Genomic DNA, 15,374 nt, shown 5'->3' with positions numbered 1-15,374 from the left:
CTACTGAGCTACTGAGCATCTCTCCTGCAGAGTCTTCCACTGGAGTTTATCTACCATCTCCGTAACGCTTTTGCGATTACTAAATGATCCTGTAACGAAGCGGGCTGTGTAATTAAGATTCTGTAATCATTTCCTTCATAACTTTTTCTCAAGTATATATTTTTCATACACTTCTGTCAGAAATTACTGTTCACGGCTAAAATTTATGTGTTTGAATTAATTTTAATTGGACTGTTACATTTCAACAACCCCCAAAAGGATTTGTACAACTGAAAGTTTTCCAAAAAATTCAGGTTCTTTACCTTTACGTAAATACGTATTGACAGCTTAAGAATTTCTTGCAGTAATGTCATAGCTGACAGTTAGTACTCCTTCAACTTTATCATTTCTCAAGGCAGTTAACATCCTATGACTATTCATATTTTCAAAATATAATTTTAAAATTCTCAAAAAAAAAAAAAAAAAAAAAAAAAAAAAAAAAAAAAAAAAAAAAAAAAGGAACAAAGTATTTATTGACAATAAATTCAGATCTCTGTCACTTTTGGTTTCTTTATTAAAATTTTTTCCATTTTCTCTTTTGTAAAAACATTTACACAAATACTCTCATTTAGAGAGGTGTGTAATGTTTTAACGAATCATCAGAAACTCAAAGTATTGTAGTTTTGGTGTGTTATTGTGTGGAACTTCAACATATATTTTGTTCAGAAAACTTTGAAATAGTTGTTAGACACATTCCCTCTTGACCTGTATGATATGAGATGTAATTGCTCAGCCCTTGATAGTATCTTCCCTTCTCCAACTAAAATGAATTTTAAATATGGCTTTCAGAGATGAAAATTCTGTGACGGTCCATCACTTCTTATTCATGCTCTGCCATCAGTTTTCATGATTTGCAACTACACATTTTATTTGTATGCCTCCATGATCAGGGCACACATAACTACAAAGTTATCTCTCTACTTATCTCTGGTTCACCATGTTTCATGCAATATTCCATGCGCATCACCTGTTTCTCATACAAAGTAATCAGCTTTGATTACAAGGAAGTCAGCTCCTTAGAGCTTTCCTTATGTAACTCTCCTGGTATTCATTAGATTTCATGCTGCATATAACATAATTCATGAAATAAATAAATAAAAACAAAAACCAATTACATTCTAATATAGTGGTATATCTCAATCAATTTCTTTTAGCTATTTTCCCATTGTCTCCAGATAGTAAATATCAAGTAACTTGTGCTGTATTACAGACTCAACTTCCTTTGCATTTAAATACGTTTGCACTTGAAAGATGAGTGAGCAATTTGACACAAAATCTGACACTACTTTCCTTAAGCATACCCCTACCAGATGCACCATGTGGGGCTTCTTTTAGCAAAATCTCTTTTTTATATATGACAGTGACTATTTAATAAAAGTAATTATTGCACTTCACATCTCAAGCCCAGTGTGAATTAATGCTCTTCTTCCTGTTTTTGGGTCAGATATGAATATTTTGGACTATATTTTCATTCAAATGTAGCTCTGGGCTGTAGCTTAATTCCCACATTAGAAGCAATCCTTAGTTTTAGTCTGCAGTATGCTGCTTTGTTCATTAACTGTCTTCTTTTGAATCTGTTGCATTTTACTCATTTGATTTTGTGTTTATTTTCATTTTGTGAGATTTTCTCCCCTTTTTTTGTTCAGACACTCTCCTTGCAGTATTGTTCAGCTTTTCACGTGTGTCTTTTCTGGGTTTTCTTTTCAACATGTTCCTTGTTTCCCATCTTTGCTTTAAGTGCAGTTTACGTACACTTTTGAATTGAGGCAGGTATGAAAAATTTCTTTACAAACACAAAGTGAGATCAAATATTTGCTAAGCCACTGAACTTTTCTTCACCAGGAGCAGGATTCAAAACGTAACCAGGGCACCAAATTTATCTTTTTCATTGTTTTCCTAATTCATGTAAGATGAATGGCAGGATGTTTTCTTTGAAAATTACAGTCAGCTTTCTTGGTCAAATCGGTCACATGCTCTGTTGCCAATGACCTCATCATTTAAGAATTTAACACTAATTTCCTTTCCTTTTCATTTTTCTTCCAAATGACAATTATTAATCAGAATTTGTTAGAGCTCAATTCACATCAGAGAAGCACTTCAACTTTTCCATATCCAATGTGGAAAATGACAGTAAATTAAGATCTAACTTTCAACATATAAAAACTAGCATTTGCTTACAAGGTGTCAGCTATTTCAGTGATATCAGAAAATGTAAATCAAAATGGCACCTTTGCGTACTGGAGCTCTGATCAGTATGTGGAATTACCACAATGAATAAAAAATAAAGTAATATCAAAACAAGTTGTTATTCACAAACAAAGACATGCACAATGTTCTCATTGATTTCAGTTTATTAAACATTTATTAATATTGTTTTACATGAATTTAAGCTGTCTCATTAATACTATAATACTATCACAATTACTATCATACTTAGTTACTATCTTATTTAATACTATCGTAATTCAAATGGCCTATTCTGGTAGTTTCAGTTGGAGCAGCTGACAACGATTTATGTTGCAAAAAAATTAAAACACATAACTGAGATTCATCCCTATTTCCAGTGGCAATAGTTTATTTTCCTTTTTGAATGGAGCCTTGAAAAACCTTGAGCTTCTTTGAATGTGATACTAAAAACATTCATTTCCATTTTCTAACTGACAGAAGATCATAATTAAAATCATGCACAGATAAAACATTTTAATTATTATCTGAATTTCTTTTCCTGTTACAACACCAGTGACTTTAATTTCTCATTTTATTTTAGCCTCAACAAAAGTTCCCGACTTAGCTAATTTAACTTAAATTGGTTATTCCAGTTTCTTACTGTTAATCAATTGTTCCATTGCTCCAGAGGCCAAGAGTCAGTTTACGTAGTTCACTGATTGACCTCCACTTGGTGCTGCAAAACAAAAACCATCTTCCTCTCTGACGTTAGCCACGATCACTGAGTTGCTGGTTCCTGAGTTCTTGTTTGGTCACTTAACTCTGCATTTAAGCACAAATAGAGTTGAATTAGATCCACACACAAACAGAGTTGAGTCTGAAAAGCTGTAGCAAATGATGTATGACAATTTTTATTTTTAACCTGATGACTCCCTTCCACTGTGACTCTTCATCCAGTACCCTATTTTTCACAAAGCTCCGTGTCAAGTCTTTCATTGAAAGCATTTCAATTCCAGCGACCACTGTGTTGTATTCTACAGGTCTCATTAAAAGTAGATGGCATGTGATGTCAATTACATCGACAGTAGCTCCAGCCAAACATAAATTTTGAATTGATTTATCAGACTTTAGAAAGTGATTAACTAGCATATCATTTGTTTCATTATATTTCATCATTAACAATTCTCAACAAAAGCCTTACTCACAATCCCTTTCATCTCAAATGTAATGCACAAAGATGTCCATAAATCAAAGGAGTTACCTCATCTTTCATATATTCCAAGTGACTGTCAGCAATGTATTCAATAAGATGAGAACTATATTTAAGATACTGTATAGCCAATTCAGCCAATCATGTTTCCTTTGTAACACACTGCATGTCCTCCTCTCCATACACAAATTCCATCTTTGTGAGATAATTTGCTTACACAAATTACAAAAGCTCCAGTTTCTCTAGAAGAGTTTTCATCCTGAATCTCCAATTATTGAAATTTCTTCCATCGAATAAAGGAATACGATATTTTTCCACTTCTGTTGCCATCTCAGAAAACTTTAAGGTGAGAGTCCACTCGTGGCCAGGTATTTTATAACAAATTCCATTTTAAAACATACCTGGGCCAATAACCTGAGAAATTGTCTGTTTCTCACACTTGTATAACACTTGCAAATTGTTAAAACTATTAGTTATTAGCTGATTTTATGAAATTGAAAAAAAAACTGTAATTATTGAGGAATGAAGAATGATAACCAACATGCTTTCAGATCTTTGAAATTATTTAATATAGCTCACAGATATAATCCTTAAATTGCAGTCTCAAAAATTTCTAACTTTGCAAAACTTTACATCTGTTTCCTGTACTGCTTTCATTACTTTCTTTTCATAGTCAGTTTCTACACTCTCTATTTTCTTATTTAATTTTGTGAGAATAGTATTAATCACACCAGTCTCATTTTTAGTTTCTTTTGTATCATCTTTTATGCTACCAATTTCCTTTTTAATGTCACTACTTAAAATACTTATTTCCAAGAATTATTGCCTATCAAATGTGCAGGCCCCTAATGTTGTCCACATTATTCTGGTGGCTTGAATTTTGGTAAATGTTTTGTGCATTGCCAGGGGAACATAGTTTATCCTTTTTGGTTGTGAATAGTAATGAGTGAAAGTGTTGCAGTTCCGAGCACCAACAGTCTCACATGGTAAAATCTAACTCCTCAGTTTTGTAGTGTAGAAATTTGTTTGAAATTTTGTCATGTCTTCAGATTGCTTCCAAATTGGGATGCCAGGAACTATGTAGAATGTCATGAGCTCAACTCCATTTCACAAGAAACGTGTAGATTCTGATTTTCCTTTCCAGTTGTACTGCAACCCAGTGTCACAAGAGGGAAGAATACATGGTTTGACAGTTCCAAGTTATCATCGAGAGGAGCATCATTTTAGTTTCTTTTGGAGTAAGAGACTAAATGCTACAAGCAACAGCTTCTGAAACACAATTGTCCCCCCCCCCCCCCCCCCCCCCCCCGATTGCCATATGTGACTACTATGGGTTCTGCTGTTATGTCATAGTCATGAATGAGAGTATTCGAAATGGTAGACAAAACAAAGTTGTTGAAATATACAGATTGCATATAGTCGCTAAGAAATATGAGAGAGAACAACCATTGAAAAATGAAGTTGAACATATTTGAGTATTTGGTGACACTGAAAGAGAATCATACAAGTGCTTTAGAGTTCAAATTTATTCAATGCAGAAGAAAACTTTGGTGTCTCTTATAAAGCACTTTATATTGACAGTTCTAACAGAGGGCTTTAAGTCTACAACACCTTACAGAAAAAAGATGTTCAATGTGAATTTTTGAATCATCCTGTTGAATTTGTGTCACTGGGCAATCCATCTGTTCACACACAGAACACTGAATGATTGTGGAAAGCTGTGAAATCATCAATAAAAAGAGAAGGAAGTCTAGAAGATAGGAATGAGCTCACTTCTTCCAATAACTTTATTTCAACAACTTGAGGTTGCGTGGAAAAATTGACCCTCCTGACATTTTCCTGATGTCTGTGAGTGCATGGTGAGAGTGTACCCATGTTATGGGATAAAAGATTTGCTGCTTGCAACATATACAAGAAGAGGAATTGTGCAGGAAGGTGACACAGCTGATGAAGAAAGTAAGTAAAGTTAATATTTTCATTTGTACTTAATTGTAACTTAGCAAATTTTTGTCTTTTGTCATTGCTCTAGTGAATTCTGTAAACCGTAATCATAACTCATGCCATCATAATCATGTGGTTGATACAGAGTTGCACATTCAATGTATATTCTTAGGGGCCTGTGTATTCAATAGGCAATAAGTCCTGGAAATTACCAGCACAACTGTCAATCTTATTACACATGTTCATCTTATGCGATTTTAATTCTCTTATGAACTTCAACATTTTGGACAGCAAATTCTCATTTATGGCACTTCCTGCACTCTTCTTCTCTCGTCATTCCATTCTTTTTCAACATTGACTTGTTCCACCACTTTGGAGCTGTTCTTTTCTATATCTAAACTACGAGGAGCAGTGAGTGAAGCCCTTGTCATTTCATTCACAATTTGGCTTCCTTGAAGTTTGTCATATACAGGCAAGTCTAATCCTGTACTAAATCCACTGCCATCTATAATTTCATTTTTAATTACTACTTTACACACATCTACCAAGTGAAATTCTTCCATTTCTTCCCTGAGTACATTACTTTCCTCATGCCTATCCCCAGTCTTTACTCCCTGTCCATCACCACTTAACATACTGCTTTTAATCTAATTGTTAGTCATTTTTGCAAATAATTACAATGTCACTTTTCCTTAATAAACCTCCACACCAATTGTGGCTGCCATTACCTTGTCTGCTAAGTGCTGCAGCTAAAATTCTCCAGGTTGATTGAGCTTACCATTGCTTCCATCTACTCCACCTTGCATCATTCAGCTGCCATGCTGTGGGCTGTGACATCAGTTGCACGTTGTTAGTGTCAACAATATATATGCGCCCTTTAATGAACTTATGACATCACACTAGTCAGCTTGCCCACAACACTTTGTGAATGCTCAGCTGTATGCAAGGCCTACAGTAAATCAATATTTAATTGTAAAGGTTTCCACCACAGGTCTTAATTTTGTCATGTGCCACTGACAACTTGCATGCAGTTAAACAGGCAATCAAGAACTATTAAATTCTTCTGAAATAGTTACTCGCTCCCTGCCAGGGACAGCTGATGGGACTCGTAAGACCTGCAGTGTCACTTACTGTGATGTATGTGACATGTCCTGTCTTTCTAATGGGTGTTGCACATTAGTGGGTGGCCAAAATAGAATTGACACTGATGTCTCTCAGTGCTTCATTTCTCATTGATAAAACATTTTCTCAGTAAACAAAATGGCATCCATTTCTGCTCATAAATTCAGTCAATCAGGATTCCACTCTTCTGTGCCCTGTTCCATTCACTGTTCACATGCACTTTCAGTTAATTTATATGTCATATGATCATATTTTTCACTATCCAGCAGTTATTTCTTCACTTCTGCTATAAATAGTTCTGAAGTTCACTGCTGTGATATTTTTACTGTAAAGTGCTCCAAAGCACTGGGGCACCAAATGAAGCACAACCTTATGTACATGTGCTAATTTGGTGCCAATAGCTGCACCTCCATTGAATCTGAAGTTGTTGTCTGAAGAAGGCTATTTTAAACAATGGGGTCCACACGAAGTTTACAGTAAAGACACTTTAATTGTACTTTGATCTCAATTATCGTACTGTTTATGGGCAGGTAAAGTCTCATTTACTTCAGTTTTTGCACAAATAAAAGGTTAGCCATGTACTACAGCCTCTTGAGTCGTATAACGTGGTTGCTGGAGTTCAGTGAAGTGACACGAAAATATACAAAATCGTTCAAATGGCTCTAAGCACTATGGGACTTAACATCTGAGGTCATCAGTCCCCTAGACTTAGAACTACTTAAACCTAACTAACCTAAGGACATCACACACATCCATGCCCGAGGTAGGATTCAAACCTGTGACCATAGCAGCAGTGCAGTTCCGTACTGAAGCGCCTAGAACCATTCGGCCACAGTGGCCAGCAAAATTATATGTGCAACAAATAAATCATCAGTATATTCCATAATCATGCTATCCTTGAAGTATAACAGCCACATCAATATACAAAACTATGTGCACAAAAATATAGTTTGGAAATAACACAGTTCACAGTCCAGTACTATTCTAACAGTTTGCAGAATGCCTTATTGAAGATTAACAGAGTTTCTGAGATTACTTACAAGTTTGCAGCCAATCATTGAAAACAGTCACTGATTTACAGAATGACCCCTGGATAGTGAAATTTAAATAAAACTCAGCACAGTTTATGAGTTGTAATTTGTGCTAACTCATTTGTGGAGGACATAGACATTGCACATTTTGTAACCATCCATAGAGCGGCTAAAATAGCTTCCCAAAGCCTCTCTTTTATGAGATTACAATAAACAGAACTACACTTATCTGTTGTTGCTCATTGGATTTTTACAAATTGCAGGTAAGTAAGTACATATCTGATTAACTGAACAGTGGAGGAATATTCTTCTGACTGTAAACTTTCTGATACAATAATAATTGTTATTGAATTACATTGTCTAGTTTGCCAAAATGTAGTATTCTATTTAAGTAACAGTGTTTTAACTATGAATGCTAGTTACTCTGAAGTAAAATGAGTGCACATGTTGCACATATTTTCAGCATTAGCTGTATAAATTCTACTGCTCTTTACACGGCTTGTTTCATCAATATTAACAGAAAGTTCGCTATCAGGCATTTGTTTACATATGTACAATAACATCGAAAAATGAAGTTACGATAATCATAATTAGCACTGTTTCTAGATAAACTAATTACACTTATGCATTTGAATTAACCAAAAGAATGTAATGGATAATAAAGTTAAGTTGGCTAAGCTGTGAGATAATGTTTAAGATTTTGGGTAATGTTCACATCCCATATAAGTGATCATATTGGTGGTGTTTTCAAACAAATAAATAAATGAAAATAAAAAAAATTGGGGAGAAAAAATCCACAGCAGCCGGATGGAATCCACATGCTTTGTTACATGTGACTTGTCACATCACAAGGTAGTGAGGGGGCACAGCTGCGGTAAACTCCTGTGTTGCTTTTACAAACTCTGAAATGAAGTATATGCTCTTCTCTCTTGAAAAGATAGAGCTGATCCACAGTTGGCAGATCCTACTGGCATTCAGAGTTGTCATCTTGGTCCACATCACATCCCACAGGAATGAAATGAACTAGAAACCTTAGAGAAAAGATAATCTTGTATGTCATCTCTAGACAATAATCAAAGGATTTTGGATAAAGCTGTCATTGTTTGAGTTATCACTGGAAGGAAAAAACCATTTTCACTGTTTCAAGGTTTTGTGCTACAATCCCCAATTATGTCAGCCTTGTTTTCCAGAACAAATTGTTTGTGGCTTTTAGAAGAATTTTTTTAAGGAGATTGGCAAATCTTAGAGAAGTGAGAGTGACATGAGGCTCATTGATTTGCAAGCAAATAATTTGTTAACAGAGAAGCACAGAGAAGTAAAACTTGTAAAGTTTTATTGCTGCTTACATGATGTTGAGTTTCCAAAACTGAGGAAATTTGCCACTGGTATGGCACTATTGAATGAGAGTGACTGATGAACATTTGAAAGCAATTCTGCTTTCAAATGTTTTTTTCTGCTTAGTTTGTGATATTTAGATATTTCACACTGGTGTTCCTACCTTTTTGATAATGTCACTGTCTTTGATAACTTGGTTCCCCTTGTTTTTAAACATTATGTGACATTCACCCATGATTAACATGAAATGTTGAACTTAGTTTTCAATCTTTTTTTCTATAATTTGCTTGTTCCTGCTTGCAATTATTGTATGGAATGATGTTGCTGCCAATGCTCAACATTTTGTCAGCTATCCAGCCCACTAAGGGAAATGTTTGGTGAACTCTAATGGAAATAATGCACTTCATCCTCATTTCATGTTTTGCTATGTGCACACCAGTTGGTGTTATGAGTGCAGTGGCTTGACAGAATGGCAATGAAGCCAGAAAAGAGTTTTCGTAGGTTGCAGTGAGGGAGATTATTATCTGTTCCAACTGTGCAGCATGCATTCAGAAGCAATTGTAGAAAATAAGTGCATGTAAACAGAGAATTCTCCCAGAAAGACACAGTATCCCTTCATTGGATTATTTCACACTGGTGTTCCTACCTTTTTGATAATGTCACTGTCTTTGATAACTTGGTTCCCCTTGTTTTTAAACATTATGTGACATTCACCCATGATTAACATGAAATGTTGAACTTAGTTTTCAATCATTTTTTCTATAATTTGCTTGTTCCTGCTTGCAATTATCGTATGGAATGATGTTGCTGCCAATGCTCAACATTTTGTCAGCTATCCAGCCCACTAAGGGAAATGTTTGGTGAACTCTAATGGAAATAATGCACTTCATCCTCATTTCATGTTTTGCTATGTGCACACCAGTTGGTGTTATGAGTGCAGTGGCTTGACAGAATGGCAACGAAGCCAGAAAAGAGTTTTCGTAGGTTGCAGTGAGGGAGATTATTATCTGTTCCAACTGTGCAGCATGCATTCAGAAGCAATTGTAGAAAATAAGTGCATGTAAACAGAGAATTCTCCCAGAAAGACACAGTATCCCTTCATTGGATTATCAAAGTGCATCACCACCTAAACGATAAACTTCCACCACATTGCTGGGTTGGGTGTAGAAGTTAAAATGAGTTAGCTCTCTTCCCTTGCCTGCCAGTAGCCTAGTGACATTTTCCTTTGGGTGGGGGAGGGGAGAGGGGGTGAGGGGAGATTTAGGACCATGTTTGTGGTGCACCTCCACTGGCAACAAGAATACTGCAGCAGCTCAGACAATGCATTGTTGCTGCTGTGATTACCATCAACAGGATATCACTACATGGGGTATGTAAAGAACTTCATTCCACTTGGAGATGTGTCATCAGAGAGGCACTCATAGAATATTTGTAGAGTGCTAAATGCAAACTTGGTGAGTTTATAGTTTTATTCTTGCTTGAATCATATTTGTATCTGTAATACTTGTGAATGTGTGTACTCTCTCTCCTTTTTAATGGGATATGTCAGCTTGTACTTGACAACAGACGAGTTTTCAATCAAGTGAGCAGTGATGGAGATCTGTATGTTGAGTCTCTGAGCCCACAGATATAGCGGGTTCAACAACAGACTCAGGTCATGAGTTTTCAGTTAAATCAGTACTGATGGAGACTTGTGTGTCAAGTCTGTGAGCACAGGGACACACCAGGTTCAGAGATGATACCGTAATGTTGGTCTCAATGGTGAGCTTAAGACTGTGTGTCAAGTCTGTAAGCACAGGGACACAGCAGGTTCAGAGATGATACCATAATGTTGGTCTCAATGGTAAGCTTAAGGCGATTATACATAGGCCATTCCTGATCTTTATTAGACCATTATGAACAAGAGAATGAGATTCCTTAATAGCTCATTTTAAACATAACTATGTTTGCTCTTCCAATCAGTACTCCTTCATCCTAATGAAACTCTTAATTTAAATTGATAACAACATTAGAGGGCTTAAAAATTAAATACAGAACTCGAATTCTCTCTAGAGTAGAATGTCTGTGTCTACCTGAACCATACTAATAGTGGTTAATCCTATGTGAGCAGAAGAGACACCAGTCTTTGTTTAGGTTCCATTGAGGTTTCAGTGACTCTTATTAAAATGCAATCCGACTTGTTTGTCACTCCTGAAAGACTTCAATAAGTGCATATAAACTAATGCTCTGAAAAGCTAAACCACAGGTCTTAGCACAGTTTGAATACCGGTTTATGATACAAAGCTCAGCAAGCCCAGATTATGTAAGCATATCAAATATGGCAGTTATAAGAGTCGAGGGGTATGAAAGGAAAGCAGTGGTTGGGAAGGGAGTAAGACAGGGTTGTAGCATATCCCCGATGTTATTCAATCTGTATATTGAGCAAGCAGTAAAGGAAACAAAAGAAAAGTTCGGAGTAGGTATCAAAATCCAGGGAGAAGAAATAAAAACTTTGAGGTTCGCCGATGACATTGTAATTCTGTCAGAGACAGCAAAGGACTTGGAAGAACAGTTGAACGGAATGGACAGTGTCTTAAAAGGAGGGTATAAGATGAACATCAACAAAAGCAAAACGAGGATAATGGAATGTAGTCGAATTAAGTCGTGTGATGCTGAGGGAATTAGATTAGGAAATGAGACACTTAAAGTAGTAAAGGAGTTTTGCTATTTGGGGAGCAAAATAACTGATGATGATCAAAGTAGAGAGAATATAAAATGTAGACTGGCAATGGCAAGAAAAGCATTTCTGAAGAAGAGAAATTTGTTAATATCGAGTATAGATTTAAATGTCAGGAAGTTGTTTCTGAAAGTATTTGTATGGAGTGTAGCAATGTATGGAAGCGAAACATGGACGATAAATAGTTTAGACAGGAAGAGAATAGAAGCTTTCGAAATGTGGTGCTACAGAAGAACACTGAAGATTAGATGAGTAGATCACGTAACTAATGAGGAGGTATTGAGTAGAATTGGGGAGAAGAGGAGCTTGTGGCACAACTTGACTAGAAGAAGGGATCGGTTGGTAGGACATGTTATGAGACATCGAGGGTTCACCAATTTAGTATTGGAGGGCAGCGTGGAGGGTAAAAATCGAAGAGGGAGACCAAGAGATGAATACACTAAGCAGATTCAGAAGGATGTAGGTTGCAGTAGGTACTGGGAGATGAAGAAGCTAGCACAGGATAGAGTAGCGTGGAGAGCTGCATCAAACCAGTCTCAGGACTGAAGACCACAACAACAACATCAAAAATGGTTTTCCAGGGGTGACTTAGGATAGTAACAGGTATTTTTTAGGGACAGCACAGACCCCAGTACTGATGTTGAAGCTGTTTGGCAGCTGTTTGCAATGCAGGGATGATTCGATATTGTAGCATCCTCTACATGAATTTCTGTTTGAAAACTGGTAGTCTGAATAAAAGTAGCATCAAGCATTTTGTTGAGCTTAAAAGCTCACTAATTCCCTGATATTTCATGGGTGCAAGAAGAGTGTGAACCTCTCCAATTATCCATCTGTGATGACAACTGTGTTAGATTTTTATGGATGAAGAAGGTCTTTCATTATTATATGAAATTTCATTAAAAAATTATTACTAGTTGTTATACAGATTTCATTGCTTTATGTAATGGTAGTATTTCTTAATTATTTGTGTGCAGCCATAAATTAGTTATGTGTAAGTTGAGAATGATTTCTCAGAACGAGGGGGAAATAAACATTTTGTATGTGTGTGTGTGGTGGTGGTGGTGGTGGGGGGGGGGGGGGGGGAGATATAGTTACTATTTAACCAAATGGAAACAAATGGATTAGCAACATTTACTATGTATCACTTTACTGTAACATGACCCTTTAAGATACACCAGACTTACTTGAATAATGCTACATTGTTGGTGTCCTGCTATAGTAAAAAGAAAATCTGGCATCAAATTAATGGAATTCAGTATTTAAAAACAGTTTTTCATTATAGGCAATCCCTGCAAAAATGAGAAAGGTTTGTGCTAAATTCCATTATGGACAACTAGCCAGAAGCAAAGGTTTGTCTGTTGCATCAACACACTGATGGTTATTTGTGATTTGATAAAAGGCACAAAACTTTTAAAATGCATGAAAACCAAGAAGAACCACATATCTTGACTGGTTGCTCAGAGGGCATGTATTCACTACGCAGTTTACTTGAGGAACAGTAGTACTACATATGGTTTGTGATTACAAGTTGTGGTGTACAGTGGAAAAAGGCATCTTAGAAGGCAGAAAAATACTGCTGCCAGGACTGGCCAATGGCTTGCTGTGCAGTGGCAGGCAATGGTAGACCTTGTATGGTAGGGGAAGTACATAATTGACAATTAAGGCAATCAATTTACACTGCATTTTCAGTCAGGTACAGTGAATTGGACCATTAGTGTGGGGATAGAAGACCTGCAATGTCATCAGCAGACTACTGCAGACAACACATGAGTGACAGACATTGGCAAGACATCTACCTAAAAGGACCCTTGCAAGCTGCCACCACAATAGACCTTTTTTGTTACAAAGTGTTCCGCTCTCTTGCTCTTCTTTGTACCACACCTGGCACACATATATTCATCTGCTGAGCAACCATCAGCCACTGGGCTTTGGAAATACAAATTTATGGATTACACTAGGTCTTCATTGTGCTCACATTATTCATCTGCAAAATTAATTCCTCCAAAAACATGTTACCTTGAGAATTTCTATATTTAGCTACCACATTCTTCTCTGCATTTGAAAATTCCTTCTAACATTAGTTCATTTGTTGTGCCCTACTGCAGTTTTTTTGTGCAGGGTGAGGGAACAGGTTACAGAGAGGCATACTAAGCCATTTGCTCATGAACAACTAATTCACTGTTTCAAAAAACGTACGTTCTTGTGGCATTAGTATGCCAACCTTTCCCATAGGCTGTCATTGTGGTCTGAATCATACACAGAGCTTACACCAATGACTGAATTTTGTTTCACATACAAACAGTATCACATGTACCTTAAATCACTTCATTCCTATATTTATCAGCATGTATGCACAATTCTGTCACAATAGTGCAGAGTTGCTACTAGGAGTTATGTATGAAAGAAGATTCAACAGATGAATCTACCAAGGATAGCAAGTGGGTATTCATTCATATAGGTACAAATATCATAGATAAACCAATGGATGTGGAGCACAAGCTCAGATTGGTTAAGAATCCATAAGGAAACCAGCCACATCATTTTCAGTGAATGTTTTCATACCTAAAGCAGTACAGGAAATCTATGGAAAACCTTGTTAACTAGATGATGATTTGAACCATGCTTCTTCTGAATGCAAATACAGAGGAAAGCCAGGAACTTAATTCAGTCTGCCATAAGCCTCTACAAAACATCTAGTATTATACCTAGTGGCACTGCATATAAAAAATTTGTGACTGATACATATATGAAGTGTTAAAAAGGAGTCTCACATATTCATACAGGAGTATTGGCCAAATCTAGAAGGAAACTGTAAGTGTATATCCAGAAACAAATACCTCTTGAGAAATTAGGAGTTTTATTGTGATGAGTAATTTGCAGTACTCTTAGGTAAGGCAGAGTGCATAAGACATGGCATCATAAAGTATTACACCTATGCACATTGACATCTACACCTACATATATTCTCTACAAACCACTGTGAAGTGTGTAGCTAAGAATATGCCCCATTGCACCAGTTATTAGAATATCTTCCAATGCCATTCACGTATGAAGGGCATGAAGAATGTTTAAATGCCTCCATGTGTGTTATAATTAATGTAATCTTGTCCTCATTATCCTTATGTGAGCAATTCACAGGGGGTTGCAGTATATTCATAGAGTCATCATTTAAAGCCAGTTCTTGAAGCTTTGTAAGTAGCCTATCTTGGGATAATTTACATCTACATTCTAGAGTTTGTCAGTTCAGTTTCTTCAAAATTTCTGTGACACTTTCCCATGGATCAAACAAACTTGTGACTACTCATGCTACCCTTCTCTGTGATGATGATGATGATGATGATGAGGTCCCATACTCCACGGAGTGTAGGGGGACGATGCGGGAGACCCACATCACTGGCTAGGCAAGGTCCTAGTGGAGGTGGTTTGCCACTGCCTTCCTCCAACCATGATGGGGATGAATGATGATGATGAAGATGACACAACAACACCCAGTAATCTTGAGGCAGGAAAATCACTGATCCCACCGGGAATCAAACCCTGGACCCCATGCGCGGGAAGTGAGAATGCTACCGCAAGACCCTTCTCTGTATACTTTCAATACTGCTGTTAGTCTTATTTGGTACATGTCCCACATGCTTGAGCAATATTCTGAAATGGTTTGCACCACTGATTTGTAAGCAATCTCCTACATAGACTGATTGCACTTCCCCAGTATTGTACCAATAAACCAAAGATTACCATCTACTTTACCCATGACTGTGCCTTTATGATCATTTCACATGTGGACAGATGTGAATCCTAGAGCAATCATGCA

The 15,374-nt window shown here is 36.6% G+C and overlaps 1 protein-coding gene across 1 annotated transcript in view; it reads right to left on the bottom strand.

Moving 5' to 3' along the window:
* Positions 1-5,658: 5,658 nt before the first annotated feature.
* LOC124776145 overlaps positions 5,659-15,374 on the bottom strand; it is a 104,931-nt gene continuing 95,215 nt past the window's right edge. Inside the window, exon 7 of the mRNA XM_047250982.1 lies at positions 5,659-6,003. Coding sequence (XP_047106938.1) covers positions 5,659-6,003 — 345 coding nt within the window. The remainder of the gene's footprint in view (positions 6,004-15,374) is intronic.

Source organism: Schistocerca piceifrons, chromosome 2 (genome assembly GCF_021461385.2).
Source record: "Schistocerca piceifrons isolate TAMUIC-IGC-003096 chromosome 2, iqSchPice1.1, whole genome shotgun sequence".
Classification (NCBI taxonomy): domain Eukaryota; kingdom Metazoa; phylum Arthropoda; class Insecta; order Orthoptera; family Acrididae; genus Schistocerca; species Schistocerca piceifrons.
The sequence above is the reverse complement of the archived record's forward strand: the minus strand, read 5'-3'. Positions and strand labels throughout refer to the sequence as shown.